The sequence below is a fragment of the Coptis chinensis genome, chromosome 5 (assembly GCF_015680905.1).
Source record: "Coptis chinensis isolate HL-2020 chromosome 5, ASM1568090v1, whole genome shotgun sequence".
NCBI classification, from domain to species: Eukaryota; Viridiplantae; Streptophyta; class Magnoliopsida; order Ranunculales; family Ranunculaceae; genus Coptis; species Coptis chinensis.
In genome coordinates this window covers 84248928-84272877 of record NC_141460.1, presented here as the reverse complement: position 1 = coordinate 84272877, position 23950 = coordinate 84248928, and the positions used below count along the sequence as shown (strand labels likewise).

General features: G+C 36.7%; 2 protein-coding genes and 1 pseudogene across 3 annotated transcripts; 2 read left to right on the top strand and 1 right to left on the bottom strand.

Annotated features, from left to right (window-relative positions):
• Positions 1-5623: 5623 nt before the first annotated feature.
• LOC147499484 (putative aspartic proteinase GIP2 pseudogene) lies at positions 5624-7266 on the bottom strand (annotated as a pseudogene).
• Positions 7267-8615: 1349 nt separating this feature from the next.
• On the top strand, positions 8616-14357 carry LOC147499483 (dual specificity protein phosphatase 1-like). 2 transcript variants are annotated; one of them, XM_086561254.1, is made up of 7 exons: positions 8616-8772; positions 8925-9033; positions 9105-9240; positions 10114-10168; positions 12054-12199; positions 13561-13594; positions 14026-14357. In XM_086561254.1, exons 2-6 carry the CDS (start codon positions 8926-8928, stop codon positions 13584-13586), a joined length of 471 nt encoding a protein of 156 aa, XP_086417380.1. In that variant the 5' UTR covers positions 8616-8772; position 8925; the 3' UTR covers positions 13587-13594; positions 14026-14357. The 2 variants fall into 2 exon arrangements, with proteins under 2 accessions (XP_086417380.1, XP_086417379.1); XM_086561253.1 differs by having other exon boundaries at positions 10048-10168.
• Positions 14358-14493: 136 nt separating this feature from the next.
• On the top strand, positions 14494-17636 carry LOC147499482 (transcription factor MUTE-like). Its single transcript, XM_086561255.1, has 3 exons — positions 14494-15883; positions 16442-16823; positions 17388-17636. Exons 1-3 carry the CDS (start codon positions 15666-15668, stop codon positions 17451-17453), a joined length of 666 nt encoding a protein of 221 aa, XP_086417381.1. The 5' UTR covers positions 14494-15665; the 3' UTR covers positions 17454-17636.
• Positions 17637-23950: the final 6314 nt, after the last annotated feature.

Below are 23950 nucleotides of genomic sequence, written 5' to 3'. Positions count from 1 at the left end.
TTTAGAGTATATTTACCCTAACCTACAATACATATATTTATACTAGAGATGGAATAACCTAAATAGCAACAAGCTAAATAAGGTACGGTCTCACACTTATAGAATGTGTGAGACCGACACTACATACTTCAACACCCCTCTTCAAGCTGGAGCATAGATATCGCTCATGCCCAGCTTGTTACCAATATAACTCAGAACTAGACGAATCACTGGTTTGGTGAAGATATCAGCTAACTGATCTCGAGAAGCCACATAAGGAGTACTTATTTCCTTTGTTTCAACCTTATGTCTTACATAATGACAATCTCCCTCTATGTGCTTAGTTCTCTCATGAAATACTAGGTTAGAAGCAATATGAATGGTGCCTGATTGTCACAATGAAGAGGGATTCCAGAGTCGCCTCGAAACCTAACTCATGGAGCAGATTACTTAATCCACATTAACTCACCAATCCCTTGAGCCATAGCTCTATACTCCTCTCTACACTAGACTTTTGACACAATTGTTTGCTTTTTACTCTTCCATGTCACCAAATTTCCACAAAGGAAAGTACAATACCCGGTGGTGGAACGTCTATCTCGAATCGATCCCGTGATAATCAAGATCCGAATATCCAACAACATCAAAATTTCTATTAGAATGATAGACCAATCCACGACCAGGAGAACCTTTCAAATACCTCAGAATACGAATAACTGTCTGGTAGTGAAGAATCCGTGGTGCATGCATATACTGAGATACTACACTAACTGCAAAGGAGATATCGGGGCGAGTAATAGTAGCATAGATCAGCTTTCCCACCAATCTACGGTATCCCTCAATATCGGCATACATCTCTCCAACATCCGACTGGAGTTTGTCGTTCGAATCCATAGGAGTCTCTACTGGGCGAGCTCCTAAATTACCTGTCTCACTGAGCAGGTCTAATACATACTTTCTCTGTGAGAGATGAATTTCACCAGGGAACCTGGTAACTTCAATGCCTAAGAAATACTTCAGTTCTCCTAGATCTTTGGTCTGGAATTGTCTTGAGAGATTGACTTTAAGTCAATCAATACCCTGTTTGTCAGACCCTGTGACAATGATATCATCAACATTAGCTTCATTTTCTTCTTCGCTTAGCGCTTTCGGTTAACTATTTTCCGCAGTCATTCTTTTTTCTAAGGCATTGTGCTACGCTTTCTCAACGAAATTTCTGTCAGCTTTTTTAATTCTTCTACGACATTAATTGACGTCTTTCTGTGCAAAACTTTTCTCCGTCGACTCTTTTTTAATATAATTTGCTCGTAATACCACCGTTTCTCCGTGCGGCGAGAATTCGCATTACGTCACATTTCTTCGCGAAAACTTTCTCCAGCTTCATTATTTTTTATACGGCATTAAGTCGAACAGTCTGAATTAAAAACTTTCCAAGTTAAACTTTCCGTCAGCTTTATTTTTTTTTTCTAAGGCATTGTGCCGATCTTTCTAAGAAAAATTCTCCGAGCGAAAATTTTTTTCGGCTACTGGCCATTATTTTTTTCTAAGGTATTAAGCCCGAACTTTTTGATTTAAACTTTCCGAGGCTCGATAACCGGCTGTCGTTTTCTCCGGCGGCAAAATTCGCGATTACGTTAACTTTCTAAGCTTAAAACTTTATTCTTCTTTATTATTTTTTTCTCTACGGCATTGTGATCTTTCCGTTCGAAACTTTTCGTCAATATCTTTTGTTCGTAATTCCGCCGTTTCAACCTGCGACGCAAATACAAATCTTTTCGTTAGTCTTTCAGACTTAACCAAAATTTGAAGCTAACTGGTAAAAAAATATTAACATACCTATTTCATGCTGTTGAATTTTTTTGCCACCGCTTTGTCATATTCTCCAAACTTTTTTCCGTCTTCTTCGGCAGCCCAAAATAACTCAATAATTGCGCAATTTCTTTGCTTAACGGAATTGCACTCCCGCAACTTAATTGTGAGTAAGTCATTACTACTTCATCTTCTTCGACTTTCGTTTCAAATTCATACACTTCGTCCATCTCAAATCTCTCGAGTACTAGTATTTTCCGTAGTTCTTTAAGTGACCATCGCCGTGGCCTCGTGCGTTTGTTGTATCTGTCACCTTCTTTCCACCTCACCAAGTCTACGATCATCATCGAGTTTTTTTCTTCTTGATTATCTTTCATCCGTGTAATACGGTCATTTCTACCCAAAAAAAAATCGGGTCGAAAAGCTCAAAAACCGGGTTCACTGGGCCAAATCTGTGCAACATAGGTACGGTGCCCTTCCTTTACAGGCGTTACACCATATCATGTTTGTTAATATCTGAGTTCCGAATGTACCAGGCCAAACTAGATAAGTGCAGGTACGGTGCTCTTCTTTTCCTTGCGTTGCACCGTATCATGTTAGTTAATTTTAGTTTTTGAAGATTGGTGCCTTCATCTTTATCGCCATCACAGAACAAACACGAGTTCAGCAACGAGATACTCAGCGTCTTCCACACCAGTTCCTGATGAAGTTCACTCCAAAAACCAACGTTAGTTTTTTTTGTCGCCACCATATGTTCCATGCGGGGGACATTATGAGAAAAGGGTTCAAAAGTTCAAAGACCATGAATAAAAAGAAAAACGACAGCAGCTTACCGCGCTATATTTACTTACCATAAAAGTCGAAACCCAAGCTGCGATGTAAAGTGTCTGTTCGATGGAAGCGGCTATGGTTTTTTATTGAAGCTGAGGAGCACCCATCTCGATATCTATCCTTCCACCGATAGGAGAGAGATATTCACTACTATGTGAAACTAGCCTGACGTTGTGCCCTCCACTTTCGGAGCCACGAACCAAGGGCCTTCACTCGTAACCGCATGACCCATTCCCAGCTTGGATCGGGCAAGACAGAAACTTGCTCGCACAATCCCGACCAGAGAGGGGCACATCCCTTGCGTTACAAGCCCTCGTAAACAACGATGAAGGGAGAGAGACGTACCTGTTGGTCGACGCGAGAAAGAATCACGAAGTTGTAAAACAGCATTGTTGGCGATATTGTAGTCGACAAAGCTGATAGAGTGAATCTCTTGTTTACGAGCTACCAAGCCTTGACCACGTTTTGTTTAATGAGAGTCATTGTTTTTCATGGATTGGGGTATACGAGAGCTGCACCAGCACTTATATAAGGTTTCCGAGTAAGTTTTCCATTGCTGGTGGGATTCTTCTCCAACTCCAACTTTATCTCTACTCTCAATTCTTATCTACTCCATATTCTTATCTCATCCGACACTTTGAGTCCGATTAGTGTTTAATTTTTTTTTTATTACTATTTGTACGGAATTTGCCCCTACATATAATTTCAACGATCTATACTAGTATCGCTATTTCATTGGCATGCGTCGTCAGAATCAACTTTTATATTGTTACGTTATGCGTTCGGTATAGTTTTTGGCAATCGAATTCTTTTGCAATTTTATTTCTGTGCATATTTTATTTTTTTCTGTGCATTTTTCGGCCATCTTTTATTTAATTACATTGTGTTCTGTATATGTTAGTTTGACATTTTTTCGTTCCCGATAATTCACAATTTTTTCGACAGTCAATTTTCCTATCGTTTACGTTCACACGACACTTTGTTATACATTCCGCTTACTCTTTTCTTATTCCAAGTTTTTATTAATTTTTCTTCTCTTCTTTGCCATGTGAACTTTGTTCGCATGACAAAGAGGGGGCGGTGTTTCGACCCCCACCTAAGTGGCAAACGTCTATTAGTAGGGGTCTCTATTTTATTCATTTAATCAACGGGGCTAAAGCCCAATTCTATAATACGTGGATCAATGTGACAGGCCCATTAACTCATATGTCTAAGGTCAACCTTAGCCACATGGCTTGCCACTAATGTACATTGATTTATGTCAAGATTCATTTTTATCAAAGAGATAATTCTGGGGTGACAGGTTATATTCTATCACAATTACTCAAGCAACAAGATTACTCGAGCTACAAGAACTCTCTACTCTACCTATATAAATACCACATTATTTTTCATAAGGAAGTACGTGGAAACTTGATCCCTAGAGAATAGATCTTGAATATGTAGGCAGCCATTATTTGGTTCAATTTCATCTCCCCCAACATCAAATTCTTCTGTTTCTTAGTGTGTTCTTTACCATTGCTCTCGTTGTGTTGAAGCAGTTTACTGCCGAAACAGATATCTTTCCATGAATTGTTGTAGCTGCTGTTGGCGAGGATCTAGGTGCTGGGTCGTTGGTACGATCTGATATTGTAGGACGAGCTGAAGTAAGACATTCTGCCTTGTGGACACGTGCTCTGTAATGTAGAACAGAAATTACTTACAGTCATCAAAATGAAAAAGAAGTACAGTGTTCCTGGAACGAAACTTATCCATGTTTGAATGAAGTGTGGCTAGTTCTAGATTGTTCCAGTGAGATGTCTTACGACATAAGTAGCTCAACACCTAAAAGTCCCATAATAAATTTAACAATAGATGTGGCATGTGATAGTGTCATGTAGTCATTTCTGTTTTGGTTTTGCTCAATATGGTTTCCTGTATATAGTTATACTGTTATAGTAACTGGTGTTTGTGATTTTCTCCGTCTACCTATACTTAATGTTACCAACTTTGGCGAAACCCCAGCCAAAAGGTGGTAACTCGTTACTGATTTGTTTTCTGGGGTGCAGTCGTGCAGAGCAAACCACACCTTCTCTTTGAGGCATACCCATTCAGCAATATAAAGTTATAAACCATACGTCCATACATATACCCGGATAATGTTAGTATAGGCATCCATGGTATTATTTACCCGGGGCGGGATGTAAAAACACAATAGTTGACTGATAAAATATGACAGGGTTAGTTAGACTTATTCCTATTAATAGTTGCAATTAGTGTTATTCTCCATTTTCAAAAATATTACTGATATCCCCCAATTGCAAGATTTAACGGCTACGATTATTTTTTCAAATGAAGAAATCTGACCGTTAGATCTTACAAATAGGAGTATGACTAATATTTTTGAAAATAGGAGAGTAACACTAATTGGCAACTAGTAATGGGGGTAAGTCTATCTAACCCAATATGACACACATTTGGTAATTATTGTGAATATTTTTGAATTTTTGGATTATTCCTTAGTTTACTGCTTATCTTTTTTCTTGGTGCAAGGATTAAGGATACATGCTTGTAAGATCATTTACATTTGAACTATCCAAACAAGGCGGGCTGTGTTCAACTTCCGACCTGAATTTATCTCATTGCTAATTATGTTTCACTTTGGGATGCTATTATACCGTCTAAAGAGCGCCACAAAGTTTTGGATTCATACAACAAACAAGTACCGCTTTACTGATCAGGTAACTACTTTGATATTGTAGTTCTCTATTCATCGCAAAACCTTCTTTTGATCTGGAAATCTTATGTTAACTGAGTTTGGAGCCTATTGTTATCCTTCTATCTACTCTGAAGTCTGAATGATATGTTTTTAACCCTTGGGCAGGGAAGCAATCTCCGAGGCAAAGAATTCAACTTGACACTGCACTGGCATGTTATGCCCAAGACTGGGAAAATGTTCGCTGACAAAATAGTAATGAGCGGGTACCTTCTAACTGAAAAGTACTTTTACCTAACAGAACACAGAAGTACAGAACACAGAAGTATAGCAGAGAAAAAATTACAGAATGGGGAAATTTTATAATGGTTTTCCCAGTGTCTGAATTCAGAATCATGCCTAATTATTGTTATTCGCATCAGCCCTCAGTTTTATAATTAAAATAAACCAAAAGTATAAACATGTATTATCACAAAAATTACAGTTTCAGGGTACCATTGCAATTACGAGGACCTTAAAAACTTCCCATCAAAATTGAAATTGGAGCACTCAATCTGCCTGTTCAACAATGAACTAAACCCCATTCTTGAATTTGCAAGATCAAACTCTAACACATTATTCTCCATTTGATGCCCTCCTATAATGATAGAAGTCTTTGCATTCAAACCCCCATCCAGGAATCCCAAACACGAGACATCATCACTAACTTGGACCATCGAGTTAGCCCCAAATATCCTCCACTTCACCAGATTGTTTTTGCAGCACAAGCTCTATAGTTGGCACAATTGGTCCAGATCTTGTGTTAACAATATTTTCTGAATTAAAACATACTTCAAATGGTGCAACTGATGCCACTCTAGTCATATTGAACAAGGAGGCTGCTACTTCCATGAAACCTTTAGTAAATGTATTGTAGATGGAGGTCTCCAATGTAGTGTAAGGAATTATTGTACTCAATTTTGCCCCTCCGGTACCATCATTATTAATCGATAGTAGCAATGTTTGTAACAATAATGGTTTACCATGTATGCTGATTGATTTCACCCCAATGTAGTACTCATTGAAGTGATCTTGTGTGGAAGCTGTACCTTTCTTCATGGGATTCGCAATAAGTGGTGTGTAGATTAGTGACTTTGAGATCTCTGATAGAGTAGTTGATAGTGATAGTGTTTTGGTTTTTCTCATCACATCATTTGATCTAATATAGGGACCACTGGTATCGAAAAATATAACACCCTTAGACTTAGAAGATGATGGCAAACAGATGGTGAATTTTCGATTGATGCTAAATACTCCAGCTACCTGTGATGGTAATGAAATTCGACTCATTCCCAGGCCCAACACTCCCTTGGCACCACTAGCTAGGCCTTGTAAGAGAAATGGAGGAGCACGTGAAAAGAGGAAATTGTCAATGCTGGCCATAGATCTAAAAGCTGGCGAGGTTGTGGATTGAACTGTGATGATATCTTCACCAAGCTCTACATTCATGATCATTCCAGTAATTCCGTTCTTTACAAGGAGACCACATGTATTAATTTTTTCAAACTCTGCCTTGTGACTAGTGAAACTAGTCCCGCAGTTATTGGCATTAGCAGTTGAGCACTGGATGGAGCGGCATTGAGCTGGCCTATAGGTCGACGAGACATCTCCTGACCCTCGATCGATCCATATATATTGGCCTCCTAGATCAATAACAAGCTTTTTTGGTATAGCAGGGGTTCCTTGATAAGCATGAGTTACATACTGAAGGGTCCTACTGTCTTTCAAAATTGGGAGGACTATAGCATCATGACCATTTAATATTTGGGGAGTTGATAGAGAGATGGAAATTAAGAGAGAAGAGAAGAAAAGGAAATGCATAGAAGATGCCATTGTAGGAAACCAAAGAGATTGGTAGTGAAGAAGAAATTGGAAGTGTAAATATATGTGAAAGAGAGTACGTGTGAATTACATATTTTTAAACTGCAGCACTTTACGACTGTTGTATGCTTTGCAGGGATAAGGTATATTTTATGACTGGATCACTAGATTTGGTGTGCTGTGTCCCAGTAGGATAGGTAGTCATGCTTATCTTCTTCCAACATGCTGTGTAGTGATTTTCTTTGTGAGAATTGTGATACATAAGCATATAAGAGCATAACCAGCATATGAAAAGCCTATTAAATGGCTAGGACCACAGAATGAAGAGGCTTGACACTTGAGAGTGCGGTTTGCTTATTTTCGAACACGTGGGAGCATTTTAATATATGATAAGATCGTGTGCAAATTATCTTTGACACTTGGAGTAGGTGCACTTTATTTTGGGCTTATCCATTATCCATTGAATTTGAAAATAAAAATAAAACCTTTGACCATATCGAAATTTAGATACTTCGGTATCCACTGTCCAGTGCTCATGAAGAGGACTAAAGGAGTAATCTTCATCTTTAATCAGTAATCAGTTGGTAGTTGCTACTAGAAATTATGAATCAACGTAGGAAATGCGAAAACAATATATGGTGATGGGATGGCTAGGAAGTTACGGGAGCATGGAAGCTGGTTAGAGATGGATAAATTGGATTTCTCTAGTTCAGTCTATAATTCTATGTAGGAGGATCTCCGTAGGAAATGTTTAAGGCCGGGAGAGGGCTTTTATTTCTTTTTCTTTTTTCTCTTTTCGATCCTTTAGCTTTAGTGGAGAGGGCTCATTTCTCATTAGGCCTTTTCTTTGGTGTAGTTAAAATATGCACCGATATCTATACATTGTAACGCATAAATGGTCTTTGATAACAGAGGGTAGATTGTTCAATTTTTGACGTTAAACTATTAGAGCAAGTCCAATGGAGAGCTGCTAAATTAGATTGCCAAAAGTGTTACATAGGCTTTTTAGTTTGCCCAGTCAAATTTGGCTCTCCAAAATTAAAAAACCAATTCAATTGTGTTTTCTGATTTGAAGTGCTAAATGATACAGTGTCGTTCGTCTATTATTTTTTGAAATGGACAGACGTCACAATTTCTAGATTCGTCATTTAAATTTAACATAACAAACGTAAACTATGTCGTCCCGCCTCCCAAACTTATTATAAGAATCTCTAAAGAAAAGTCTTAACTTTTTGGGTTTTAACTTCTTCCAAATTTAAGACCCTTTTAGCAGTCCCATTGGAATGACATTTTTGTAATTGGAGTACTATATTTGTCTTTAGCAGCCCATATAGCCCCATTGGACTTGCTGTTAAAGCAAACCAAGTTAACCATATATTACAAAAATAATCACAAAACTATTAGGATGACCAGGTCTATCAAGCCAATGAACTTGAACTTAATCACGTTTTTAATAAGAATAAAAATAAAATGTTGGGTTAGTGATTAATAAATAATAAAGCCCAAGTCCAAAACAAAGCTAAATTTTTTCTTCTTAAAACAAAGTTAGAAAAAACAAGAATCAAAGCTGCCCCTGGATTAGTGCTAAATTTTCTCGGGTAAACTTTTCCAATTTCATTGACACTGTATAGTAATTTTGATGTTTGGGTAGATTATGAAACGTTTTGATGCGTTTTATAAGGATACCCATTCAGATTTTTATTACTTCGTTTACCTTTATATTTAATAACAATGTTTGTTTCTTGTTTAGAATGGCGCAAATGGAAGATACATACAGAGAGAAAGTCGCAGCACTTGTGCAGGCTTTTTATGCTACAAAATATGTTAAAGAGGACAGTGTTCCTTGCCAGATTGAAGAGGTAAACTTTTCAGTAGTCTCAGAAGGTTTATATTATTACACTTCTCATTTGTGTCTTAATTATTTTTATAGGCTCTCTTCTTGGGTTCTCTTGGAGCTGCATTAAACAAGGATGCATTGAAAAGTTTGAATATCACTCATATTTTAATCATGGCTAATACACTGAATCCTGCATATCCAAATGATTTTGTATATAAGAAAATACAAGGTCAGGCATGTTCTTTCTTAGACAGATATTTAATATGTATCTGATGGAATCAATGTCTACCTCATGTTATGGTATTTTTTTTCTTTCCAATCATTGATTCTCGGTTTCACATATACTTTTTAGGGCTCAAAGCTTAAACATCTCCACTCTGAACATGAGATTTGACAATTTTCAATTAGTATATTGCGTGTTAAAGGAATGACATGGTATACTTAAACAATTTGTATGGAAGTCGTTTTAAATGAGATCAGTAAGTCATTGATGCTGGCGGGTTTGGTATCATCACCCAGAAGTTTTACCAACTTTGCTAGTTAGCACCTGCCAAGTCACATATTGACTGGTTACTTTATCAGTTCAATTTTTTTACGATAAATGCAATAGTTTTATTTTTTCTGAAACCTTTATTTGGCCTGGTAGGAAGGTATCCTTGAGTCTTGCAATGGTAGATCCTTATTGAATAACTTATCATCTTAATTTTCTCTTTGACCGGTTATCAATTTGAAAATTACATGTTACAGTTTAATATACCATTAAAAACCTACTTCTGGGACACTGTAGTGCTCCAAGGCTCCCCCGCAGCAAAGTCGGCAAAGTGATGATACTTGGCTTAAAATAGTTGCAGATCGCTGTCCAAATGTTCCTAAGGCAGCCCTAGGCGTTAGTTATGAAACCCACAGCGTTGAACCTTGCCTCACATAGATTCAAACTAACATTAGTCGTTAGTCCTATTACTCACATTTAATATTTTTTTTCGGAGGCAAGAGACAGTATGGTCATTAAGTTTTATTTTCTTGTACTTCGAGGTAGTTGCCGACAGAGTAGAAACAGATCTTACACAGCATTTTGATGAGTGCTTTGATTTTATTGATGAAGCTAAAATGATGGGTGGAGGAGTGTTAGTTCATTGTTTTGCAGGAAAGTCAAGAAGGTGATTTTTCTTTCTCCTCATACATTCTTCTTCTTTTTACCCTCGAAAAGTGAAATACTGTTTGGCACCATCAGTTGTCAGTTTCTATATATATTCAGACAATATTGAGATCACAACTCCAAGTTTGTCCATTTTTTATAGTAGCAGTTGTCTGCTTACATACATTTCACTACTGGGTTTTGCATTAAATGTTGAACTCTGTTGACTTTGATATACAATGGCTTTTTGTTTGGGTATATCCAAATTCTAGAGTTTCATGACAAGGAAACCCTCTTCCTCAAACATTTCAAATTTTACTAAAGAGTTCCAAGGAAATATATTGTAGGCCTAAAGCTCGACAGTTGATGAACTAATGATGTTTGATTTCTTCTCTCTACCTGATGAAACCTACTCGAGGAAGCGTGAAGTAAGATGAACACCAATTAAAATTAACATAAGACTAAACTCAAAGTTAAAGAAAACACTAAACAAAACATAATTAAATAACACTCAATTGAAATAAATCAACCCTAGAATCATCTCAATAGGGGATAAACTGGAATTAACCCTCAAACACTCAAGTTTGTGCTCACATCAACACTAATGAATTCTATGGCTTAAGGCCCTATTTATAATAACCGATGGTTTCCAAATCCAAATAAGAAACTAACTCTAATTGGCAACTAACATCAATCCTAAGCTAATAAGGAAACTAGAAAGCAATTACTAAAACTAATAGGACTCCTAAAAACAATTGAACAAACTAAAACCTGGAATTACTATAAATAGTATGTCCGTGAGTTACTATAAATAGCAACTTCTATTTACATCACTATCATTAATGGTACTCTTATCTTGAATAATTAAGTCGAACATACAATAGTTTGAATAAATTTACAATAGTTTGAATAATTTTTTTGATGAGGACTAGATTGAGAATCAGAAGCTTGAGTAGGTTATCATATTATGGAAGTTTGTTTATTATAACTTCCTTCTTTCTTTGGTTCCTATTCATATATTTTCTGTGTTTAAATTTTAATGGAATGCTAGCCAGGTCTTGGAGGGCTTTGGCCACCTTATTGATAATACTTAAAATCTTCCATGAGCTGTTTAGAGAAAATGTGAAACGTATTGAGAAGTTTGATATCTCCTGCATGACGTATGGTGTTAAACATAATTAACAAGAACCATCTTTCTCCTTTAGTGCCTGAGTGCAACTAAGATATGTGGCTTTAAGAGAAAAACGACAGAAAATTAGAAATGTTTTGTTCTGAGTTTATCTAAGTCATATGTCAGCTTAGTGCTGTTTTGTTTTAATAGACTGGTTCTGAACCAGGGTTGGTATAAGTATAGCTGAATGAGTACAGTCGTTTACCAGTAGAGTTACTTTAATATTTGAGGAATGCAATTAGAAAAAAATTCTCACGAAACCCCAACTCCCTAAGGGGCATTTGCAACCAGGATGTAATGGATTACTCAGATCTCAAGGAAATAGACCTAGCTGTGTTGTGCATTGAGTTTTTAGAATGAAGATATGCAAGGTTTTACCTAAATTTGAAATAGATATTACTCTTTGAATGTTAAGACTGATATATATTAGTGTAACGAAGAATATTTGGTTTTTGGAGAAGTCCTGTATATTACATAACGCTGTACAGCCTGTACTCACCTAACATAGGAGATTTTATCTATTATTGTACTGAAGCTGATTCTCTGAATATCAGTGATTTTAGATCCCACTGAGCTATCTTGCTTTGCCTAACCTGGTTTGAGGATGATCAAGAAAGTCTGTACTTAATTCTACTTTTTTCCTTGGTAGCGGATAGTGATTTTGTATATATTTGTTTCAAATGAGAAGTGGTGATCTGGTATAGCATCTTAACATCGACAACTTCCTTGACTACAGTGTCACTATAGTTGTCGCTTATTTGATGAAAAAACGTGGAATGAGTCTATCTCAAGCTCTTCAACTTGTAAAGAATAAACGGCCACAGGTAGCACCAAATGCAGGATTTATGTCACAGCTGCAGAATTTTGAGAGGCCCCTTAGAGGTACATTATGTCTCATCCTACTCTTTAGTCTTGCAATTTAGTTAAACTTTGTAGGTTTTCCATGTCAAGTTTGTTGATGTTCTCTGACTAATTATCAGCGTATGTTACCTGGATCATAATGTCTAATAACATTTGTTGTGTTATGGCTTCTCACTGTTCTAAGCTATATTTTATTCACCAAGGTACCTAGTGGCCTCTCACAATTATTTGTTAGCACTGCATTTGTTAGGTTCTAATGAGGCAGGATACAAAGGTACACCTACGTGATTTTTGCTATCTGCTACCCATACATAATCTACTGAATTAAGACAATAACTCCATATCTGATGCACAAAAGGAGAAACCAACTCGGATGAAGAGTAGCACAAGGGATAGAAATTGACTCTAAACTTTTTCCTATTACATCTAATCTTTCATGACGATCCAACTTGCAGAATATGAGTACATGACATTGCCTTTTAATACCCTTACAAGCATCGTATAGATGGTTATTACCTTAGCTGCAGTGTAATTTAGTAATTGTGATTTTTATTTTATAATGGTGGAAGCTATCTTCTTCTCCCTTTAGCCTCTTGCTGTAATCCATGCTGTCTTATTTTGTGATTCTAACCATGTTTGCATATAACTCGTCATCCCTTTGCACTCTCCTCTCAAGAGTGGATAGGAATGAACGGGGTGTAAACCACTACTCCCTGTGCAAGAGAGGACCTGAAATTCACAGAAAGGAAAAGACAAACAAGAGACTCTCTTGTTGAATCTTCACTTGTTTAATAGTTGCTCACAAGAATAAACAAGGCACAAAACACTCACAGAAAAAGACACTCAATTTTCATTCAATCCAAAAACTGCCTTCCTCTTTACATCACAACCCTTTAAATAGTTTGTAGAAAACACAAACTCTAATGGACCACAATAACTAGAGACACAATAAACTAGAAGTGTAATTACTCCTAATAAAGACTCAAATGCATGAACCTAATAAAGACTCAACTACATGAACGTTATACCAACAAAACAAACTTATCGACTCTTATGAGAGATTTTCTTTTTGTTACGTAACTCCATGTAGCTTTCAGCCACACAATCTACACCATCTCTGCACTCTCCTCTCAAGAAAGAATTTCTCATGCCTCTCTTGGGTAACGGAATCAACATTTTTACTTATTCGGTGCTTTAAGCAGTATTACGTGAACCAAATTAATTATAAACTAGTCTTTTTTTAACTCTTTATAACTATTTTTCTTTAATCATTTATTAGATAGTCACAGTGCTTTTTTCATTCTTCTGTTTTTCCCCTTTTTTTTGGTGTGTCTGCAGTGAATGGTGCTCGTTGTTTGCTTATAACTGCTTTTCTTATGCAGGGAATGAAGATGGAAATAACAAGTAATTGGAGAGGTAAACATCAGTCATGCAGTTAATTCTGAATTTCTACCTTTCCTTGCTGGTGCTTAGACTAATTTTTTACTAATTTTATCCCAAGTTGGTGGCACTTAACATGAGATGCTATTGGAGGGTGTCAATTGATACCCAATTCACTTGTGCCCAAGTGTAGTAATAACGGAAACCAACTAAGGTGTTTTGGTTCCTCTTTGCTATAGTGGTACAGAAATTAGAACCAATTCAACTACACTATCTTCCGTATCAGGTTCAGTTCAGTCTCACATATTTAATGAATGCAAATAAAGACAGTTAAACAGTTAGTTTGATGAATATGATTGACATATATTATGCCTACTTGTTAATATTGTTTTGTGCAGTGGTATTCTTTTCTTGTTCCCCAAGCGAGGTTGATATCAATACATATATATGTATTTCTTGACTCGCAGGGTTACATACGGTCCCTCAAAAAGACTACGACCTTATGGGTCAGAAGATCAAGAATAGAAGAGACTGCGAGGAAATGAGTAATAAATGTTGGGCCAAGATGATGTTTGTAATTATATTCGAGCAGTTTTACTCAGGAATGTGGTTAGATACCATTGTGATTTATCATAAAACAGCTACTGCGGAAGTTGCAAAGTCTAAATGTGATTTACTTCGAATTAGTTGATGGCATTGTTTATGAAATGCTAAATGTGTCAAATAGATGAACTACGACAGAAACAAATATTGTATTTTATTTATATAGATTCTAATGGTAGAGTTATCATCAATATAATGGCAACTGTACATCTTCCCCTGGAACACGTCTACGGGCTAGGGATTGACCTAAAAGTGTACATCCGACAGTTGAATTGTACACTTTAGTGTCCTTATTGTAATAGTTTAGGTAAATGGAAATCAGTATGGAATAAGGTTTCGTTAAAAAAACAAAAGGATGTCCTAAAAGACCGAATTGGATCATAAATAACACAGCACCATTCTGTGAAGGTAGTGAGTTACAGTCAACCCCCTCATAATCTCATACTATTCATTCCCTCACGAGTATTATCTCCCAACTCCTTTTGTGTTTCTTAATATTTACAATTGCCTATGGCTATGGTTTTTCATGTATATATATGCCTCTGTGATTTTCGACAACGAATGAATAGCCGAGACTTGGTGCCTTCGAGTGATGTTGTAACTTGTATAGATTCAGCTGACTGATAGATTGAGTTCCTCCAAGCTCACATCCCTAGTGACTGTATTTTCTTTTCAATTGCTCTTGTCCTCTGAATTTTAGAGCTGGTAATGAAAGTGTCGTAAAAATTGATCTTTGAACAGTTCGAAGCCAATCTTTGAAGCCTAAGCCTGATGTTGCCTTCTCTTGTTTCAGTTTCCATCACTGTGTACTCCCAAATAATAGTTAATATCGAAAACTGATATAAACTCACAACCTCACATTTCCAGAACCAATAGGTTAGTATATCAGGGATGGAATAAGAAAATTTGAGAGGTTTTAAAAAACTAAAAAATAATGAATGCCAATGGAACACAGTACAGAACTGCCGAGCTTCAAAATGGTCATTGTATGTTGCTGAATTTTCACACCGAAACATGTAACCCAGCTTTCAGCCAGTCAAAAAAAAAATCACCACGAACCAATATCGGTTCAAAAATCCTTTGGACTTGCCGCTATATAGTTGCTTATTTTATGTGATTTTGAAGTCATGTATCATGATTTTTTTTTACATCAGTTTTTCGGCCACAACTTCCCTGCCCATTTGCCTACTTAACTGTAAATTTGGAGTTGACAATGCACTTGAGTCTTGAGGCTGTGATTTTAGATACCTAGAACGCTAGAAGTTTAACATGCTAGCAAGTAGCAATCCAAGCATGATGATTCATGCATATATCATATATGATGCACATGAGAAGAACGCTCCTTGTTTTAATCTCATGCAGCTCCCACGTAATGAAACCAAGGGAATGAACGTGAGATGTAATAAAATAATCTCACGAGAGTGAAACATAATGCATTAATGATAAGAGATTTACCTACTCATATACCTAAAGAGAATTATGTAAGTTTTGCTACTCTCATTTCATGTTCTGTGTGTATATAAATACAAGTACCTTTGTCACACAAGTAGGACCCAAGACCCCCAAAGTTTCAAAGGACCCCCAAAGATTGAGAAGAAGGGTTTTAAGTTGTTATCAAGGTAATAGCATGTCTCATATTGCTGTAGAGAGAAACAGGAGGAAGCAAATGAATGAACATCTCAAGGTCCTACGCTCTTTGACACCATGTTTCTATGTCAAAAAGTAATCTCTCTCTCTCTCTCTCTCAAGTTTTCCTTTGTGCAAAAGAGAAATGAGAAAACAAAAATCATATACCTAGAATGGATTAAGTTACATCAGTCAATTGGATCATTTGAGGAATGTAAATAGACCTAGTTCAATTAATATATGTTGATGTGGGGAATGTTTTTCAATTCAAAATAGAAATGAAATACAAATTAAACCAAGCTCCATGAGCTGAGGTCTCAATTTATTAGGGAATGCTCGCTCAGTGAGATGGACGTGATGCCCGCCTATCCTCTGGACTTGAACCTGTACCAACTTCCAAGGGTTTAAGCCCACTTGGAGTTGAAGGGCCGGGCAAAACAACCGTGTTGCTGAAAAAGAAAAAAGAAAAAAATATTGATCGAATAATCAACTCTAATTATTCTCCTATCAACCAGGAAACCTGGTTTATGAATTTATTTAGTCGTTGAAAGATTTGAAAGATCTATTGAGTATTATACCTATGATAAGTAGATTTATATGATATGATCCAAATTTATTGGCTAACAACGTATTGCTATTGTATCTTACGAAGAGCGACCAGGCATCTATCATTGGAGGAGCAATAGAATTCATCAAGGAGTTGCACCAAATTTTACAGTCTTTGGAATCAAAGAAAAGAAGAAAAACCTTAAGCCCAAGTCCTAGTCCTAGTCCAAGGCCAATACAGTTAACTCCTCTACCAAGTAGTCCTTTGGGGATTGTAAATATGAAAGAGCTTGGTGCATGTTGCAACTCACCATTGGCAGATATTGAAGCAAAGTTATCGGGCTCTAACGTAGTTCTGAAAATCATTTCTAGGCGAATCCCTGGCCAAATCCTGAAGATAATTGCTGTCTTGGAGAAACATTCATTTGAGGTACTTCATCTGAATATTAGTAGCATGGAAGACACTGTTCTGTACTCCTTTATCATTAAGGTACGTACCAATGGTATATTTTAATTTTCAAGAACATTGTTAAATACAGTATTCTCATTGACGAAGATAGTAGTGTACGTGGATTAGAACAGGAAGCTTAACCAGGCAGACTAGAAGTACGTTATTACTCAATACCACCATACAAGTAATAATATGACATAGCAAGCTAGTGGTACCAATCTCATCTATATATATGTAGATGTATCCACAGACATCATCAACAAAACATCACAGATTGTGTCCTTCTGTAGTGGTATGAATGTCGCATATATACTTGCATTAGATTGCATGATAATAAATTTAAGCAAACTGAAATAACTAAAGTGAAAGTTTATTAGGATGTCAATGAATTCAAGCATTATTCTTCATATATAATAATTGACTTTACAAACAAGCCAGTGAATGGTCTAACTGATCATGCATCCTAAAAAAAACAGGTAATACTAGTGGCCAAGTGTGAAAGATGATCAAGCAGCAACTTTTATGCTCCAAAAAAATTTCATAGCAATTGGATTATGAGCAATGGAACTCCTAATAAGTTTTTCACCTATGCATCTCTTACAGATTGGATTGGAATGCCAGCTTAGTGTGGAGGAATTGGCTCTTGAAGTTCAGCAAAGTTTCAACTAGCTAGGTTGTGATTCCTCGAATGATGAGATAGGTAGGTTTATAAGTGTAATTAATCAAACAAACTTATCTAAGAAGTTTGTGTATGAGAAAGAAAAGGAAAAAGCACTCCTGGTGCTTAGATAAGTTACATTATATGTATTATAGCTTTACGTGTAATCAAAGAAACATATATAAACTTCTTATTACTCCGTATGCATATATGAACATTTAGAAGATTTATCATCACTGAATGACAACTTCACAAGCATTAAGGATTTTTTGTGATAGTGAAGACCAAAGTACATACATTTTCAATTTACCTGTATGAGATTTTTGCATCATATGATGTGGGTTACCCAACAGCAGCCTACGTATACGCGTAGTATGTTGCTTATATTATCATGTACTTCATTTGTTCAAACATTGCTCTGTGCCTGAAGGGACCATTGGCTGCATATATACTTCAATTTCATGGGTTTGTTTCCAAACTTCCAACTTATAAAATGGGCATACAACACCGTATGGTTTGTATACTGCTCGCCTATAAGAGCATCTTTAGCAGTGATATCAACCTAGCATCAAACACCAAAAACACCAAGAATATAATCACGCGAACTACATGTTGATGAAATTTGGTGTTTGATGCTATAAAATTTGGTGTTTTTTCAACTTCAAGAGAACTACATATTGATGAAAACACCAAACCAAACACCAAATCGACCAATATTTGGTTCCAGGTTTGGTGCTGTATCAAATTAATCACGCGGTTTTGCCAAACCGCTGTTTTTCTGGCGTGGGCTTTGGGCTGCTAAATGGTTTTCTATGGTGCGGTTTTGGCAAAACCGGCGTGGGCGGCTTCAATGGGCACGGTTTTGCCAAAACCGCGTATGCTTTTTCGAAAAATTAGAACCGTGGTGCATAGAACTTGAAAAATTATGAGTTGTGCATAGAAGTTAAGAAATTAACAATTGTGCAATTGAAGAAATTAAAAATTGTAATTCAAAATCGAAAAAATTAAAGAAATTAAAACCTATGATTATGATTATGCGGTCAAAATCTATGATTATGATATAATCATATAATATCCAAAATAATTCAAAACCTATCATATTACATTAAATTTATTTAGCTCTCTTCTTACGCCCCTTACCACTCGATCCCTCTCCTCTCTCTATTTGGACGCCCAAGTCGCTCCTCTAAGTTCCTAATCTGATAATTATGATCTTCTATGTCTACCAGATGGAGGTTAACTACTTGACACTAAAGTTCTTCATATCCCCTCGATGTTCTTTGCGTGTACACTTGCCGCGATATCCTCATACGCTTTTCGAAGTCTCGTCATACACGCTGGGATTGGCGATATGTCCGAGAATATGCCTCCTCTCTTTCTTGGCTATAATGATATAGGGCGGTCCTCATCCCATCAAACATAAGAACATGGTTCTCATATATCTTTCTAGAACCTCACCCTAAAAATCAAAAGAAAAATACGATGTGAGTACATATTATAAATATAATAAAGAAGATAAATAAAACAATTAAACTCACCATGGTATACTAATCAATATGCGGCTCTAACTTCGAGAAACGAGCATGAGGCACCCTCGGAATGGAAATATAAGTAGGCTCCCCATCAGGTCCCACACACGGCAAACATCCGAGGATTCCGCGCATTACGGAGGAGTTGGATGATATGCATTCAGAGGTTGTGGGTTGTAAGCAGTGCGGGCGGATGAGGAATACGTAGCTCACGCCTCATCCCTTCCAGCCCACAAACTTCGAAGTTGCTATCCCAACCAACAGAGGCAACAACGGACCCATGGAGACACGGTTCCACCATCTATAATAACGATCAACGACCGCTTCAACAACAAAAGAAGATGCATCCGCCAAGGACCACCACCGCATGAACTTCATGAACTTGAATTCTACCCCACGACTTTGCATCACTAACATCCGCATGGGAGCACATGGAACTCCATAACATCCATCATCCGCGCCTCCAACATCCGCCGCCACAAGCATTCAAACCCGACAAATACGCGGCGCAAAAACAACTCGTGACGTGACAACACACAAGCATCTTGCATAACTAGATCGACAAAGGGTAGACAAACGCCAAGGTCTCCACACAATAGATGATAATGATCTAATATCAATCGAAAGCACGAGCCATACATATATTATTCCTAATTTGCCCTCTCGTTACGAGTCAAGTGAGGCCCTTACCAACTAGCAAATCTAGGGCTTGAGTATCAAAGAATCATGTCTATGTTAGGACAAAGACATCGAAAAGTACTCATAAAACCAAATCTCTAAAAGTCCCGTGAATCCCCTAATCGAGGACTTCTACTTCGAATGTCCGTGAAGTTTTATCTAACGCCAATATCAATGTGGCATATAATCGAAAGCTACCCAGTCATAATCTCTCATAGTATGCAAATCGATACATAAGCATAATATCTTCGTCGCACAGTAAAATGACCATTGGAAAACAAAACATATGCCCAATAAAAACATCAAAAAAGCCCTAACATCTTGGTCGGCACCCCCTCACTATCCGGTAGAATAGTCAAAGCTAACTTTCATTCGTGTATCGGGGATGCAAGAGGGTTCTATATATGCGATATTAATATGAGATAGCTTAATCCAAAAAAGAATCATAAGCATCCGCACCCAAACGAGGAAAACTCATAAGCATACTATCCATATTCTCATAATTTGTATGAAAAGGTATCGGTTGGCCTATACCGATACTCAACCCGTAAATCATAGTGAAGTCTAGTGGTGTGAACCCTAATTCCAAGACAAGGAAAATGAAATGTATGAGTTCTACTCCACCATCTTTCTACTAAAGCTATGACCACTACCCAATCACCTTCTCATAATCCGCGATCAATCAAAATACCCAAAGGTGTATACAAAATACTATCTCTAATATATACAAACTCATCCAAACTCCTAATAACCTTCCAACTCTCTAACACCAAGTAAAGCCGATCTAACTTCGGTAGTCAACAACATCCGATATTATAAAAAAATAATGCGTATAAGATAAATAATTAATTGGTCCAACTCAACTAATTAATATTCAAAATATTTAATCAAAACTAATTAATTACCCGAGTATTAGCCATCGCGACTTTCGACGTGTTTTGTATCACGTGTAGAAGACACAACTTCCATATCAAGTGCTTCTCCAGTGCAAATTGTCAATCGAAGTCGTTCATTTGATACTCCAAGACATAGGGATGTCTATCGGTTGGCATGACATCCTCGGGTTCTCTCCCAATTTGTCTTCTCCCCCTTCTCCCCCTTCAGATTCTACTTTCTCGGGTTCTCTCTCTCATCGCCAATGTCGTCTATGCGGTATCGCCAATCATCACCGGCCGAAAGGTTCAAAATGATCCATATCAAATTTTAAGAGTTTAGGTAGGTTTTGTTTTTTTTTTTAACTAAGGATCGAGGGTTTTATAATTGTGAGAAGAGGTGAAAGTGGTGAACCGCTGGGCTTTGGAGCCGTTTATATAGAAGTAGCACGCGGTTCGGAACAACAAAACCGCGTGCGGTTTGGGCTTTGTCGGAGTTGCTTTATATTGGGCGGTTTTGGCAAAACCGCAGAGTGGGCTTATTTGTTTTTTTATGTTGCTCTAAAGTTGTTTGGTGTTTTTGGTTTGGTGTTTTAAAGATGCTAAAGATTCTAACTCATACAAAGACGGCCCAATCACTTTTGGGTTGAAATAAACTTGTATATTTAATTAAGTTGGCATAAATCTATCTAATAAAAAGGCTTGGCATGGGGCTTAGGGCCCCATCCGGCGGCTACCATTATATTTTTCACAAATTGTGACATGGGCAGATCCAAAGTCTTATAATATATGCAAGACTTTACAATGTTAATTTGACGGATCAAGAGTATTGAATCATTGTTGATTTTATCAACAATGGATGCTTTAAAATAGTGCCATGGGATTTTATCATTCAAAGGTTTGGTTGGGTTTTTTAACCTAATTTAAAATAGTGCCATGGGCACGGGCTCTATATATAGTCTATACTAGTACAAAACAAAGAGTTACAAATAAACTGGCCCAAATTCACTACTGGTCGGAGGCCCAATAGACCCAAACTAGTGATGATACAACTTTTAGGTAAAATGTGAGCCACATTAATTACCTTCTCAAATATCACGTTTTGAGATGGTCCCGGTATAGTACAAAATATCGGGATATGGGTATTTATCGATATTCAATTCCGGATATGTATCGTGGATATATTTCTCTTTTGGGGATATTTGACATTGTTTCACATGCAAATATCGTGGATATATCCAAAATATCGACAAATATTGTGGATATTTCTTGATATACATTATTTATATTTATTTAAAATATAATGATAAATATTAAATAAAATTGTTATATACGCAAATATCACAAAATATTACAAAATATCACAAATATCATTGAAATATCGCTGATATTTGCAGTTGTATATATTTCTGAACATATCGTGATATTTATATATCTTTTTTTGAAATCTAGATAAATATCTCTAAATATCGCGATATATTGAGATATTTTGTAATATGGTCTCAGCTCCATGAAAATATAATATGCATGAGCTGATGGAGTATATTCGGAATTTGTTTAGGTGTTGAAGTAGAGTATGATCCTATTGAAATCCTTTCAGCTTTGTCAAATGTAAAAAACTACATTTTTTTTGGATAATTGTAAACTACATTCTTGCATACAACAATTTTACCGCTAGATGTGAAGTCAAGTAAAAATGGTACTAGATGTATAACTTTAAGGGCAACTGATAATCATGGATCCATGGCTCAGTGAGTCAGTGTCATATTTTACACCAATGGTATTGCAAAATCAAGGCAAGAAAAAGATAATTACATAAAGATGATGAGCACGTAGACAAGAATTTCAAATTTTACACCTTTCGACAAAAACTCAAATCACGGGAAATTTTCACCAGATTGTCTCACTTCTCACTATATGGATTTCCTCATTTCCAATACATTTTGGAGTTCAACACCAGAAAAACTTACTAGTTTTCTGGACGAAACTGGAATTTATGGGAATTATGGATGGGCTTAACATCACCAAGTCCAGTCCACTGAAAATGAAAACAACCACCAGGTTCTACAAAATGGGCAATGGATGTTAGAAAAGAAAAGAGTGCATGAGAAGGTTGTCTGTAAATCTGAAACTGCCAAAGAAAGCAAGGTTGACTACTCAACAAGAAAAAAAAACAAAAACAAGGTTGACCCTATTCTGACAACAAACAACTTCTCGCCGTGTGACGTAAATATCTTCGTCACCATGTTCCCCCACAACTCGCGTGTCCATGCACAACATTAAAGCCACGTGTACGGTCATAAGTAACGCAGCATCTTTTTTTGCTTTTGGGCGCGGCGACAGTGAAGTAATTATGAGGCGTGTTGTCATTTGTTTTTTTGCGTGTCATAGGTCCCACCACTAGTCTTACTAAAAAGATTCCGCTTCCGAAGGAGGTAATTTAACGTCACCATTTGTTTCTTCTGTTTTTACTTTTTACCCATACTTGTATTTACTGTTAATAGTTACTATTACCACATGAAAGTTTTGGCTTGGCTTAGCTTGGGAATTTGGCTCGGCTGATTGAGCTCTGGGAAGAAAAGACAAAAGGGTGGATTGGCTGTAGACAGCGAAGAAGTTAGTGTTGGTGTCCCGCAAAACTGAATCACTTTAATTTGATGAATTGTACTAATGATTAAGGAAACATCTCTGAACAAAAAAAAAAAGTTTAAAGAAACATCTTTTGCAAGATATTTGTCCCAAGATATTTTGACTTGATTTGATTTCTAAGCATCTTGTTGAATATTTACTTTTGAAGGTTTTATAAGGTACGTACATTGCAAGAACATTCTCCAATGGTTTTATTTAGAGCAAAATGAATCGTACATAGATACTGGGATGTGTTTGACACTTTGATGCAAACTGTCTGAGACCATTGAGGTTCACGAAAATTTGTAGAATATATATTGTATATTTGTGCTCTAATAAGATAGATTGATACACAAATTGGTATTTTCCGCCAAAACCAATTTCAGTGCCAAACTGAGTAAGTTCAATCTCAGAACCAATTCATGTTTAGAAAGCCGCACACTACCGCGAATGGTGGTTGAGTGGTGGCAATAATAATTTGTGGTGAGAATGCGAGATCCATCGTCATATGGTACCCAGTTTGGCAGGCTAGCCCGACACTACATGGAAATTTGGTAAAATTCACGAATTTCAGATTTTGGTTAAAGACTTCCTTGGAAGTATTACTATTATATATATTTGTTGAGGTCATATGCATCATTTAGCTGTCTTTTTTAGTTTGTCTCAATAAAAACTATAAAAACTTTAATCGAACCACTCCATAATTATACATGAGTTTCCTCACAGATTTGTCAAAATGCGTAAGAAATGAGAAATGTACGCCAAGTCTCTATCAAATGAACACTTTGTTTCATAATTGTG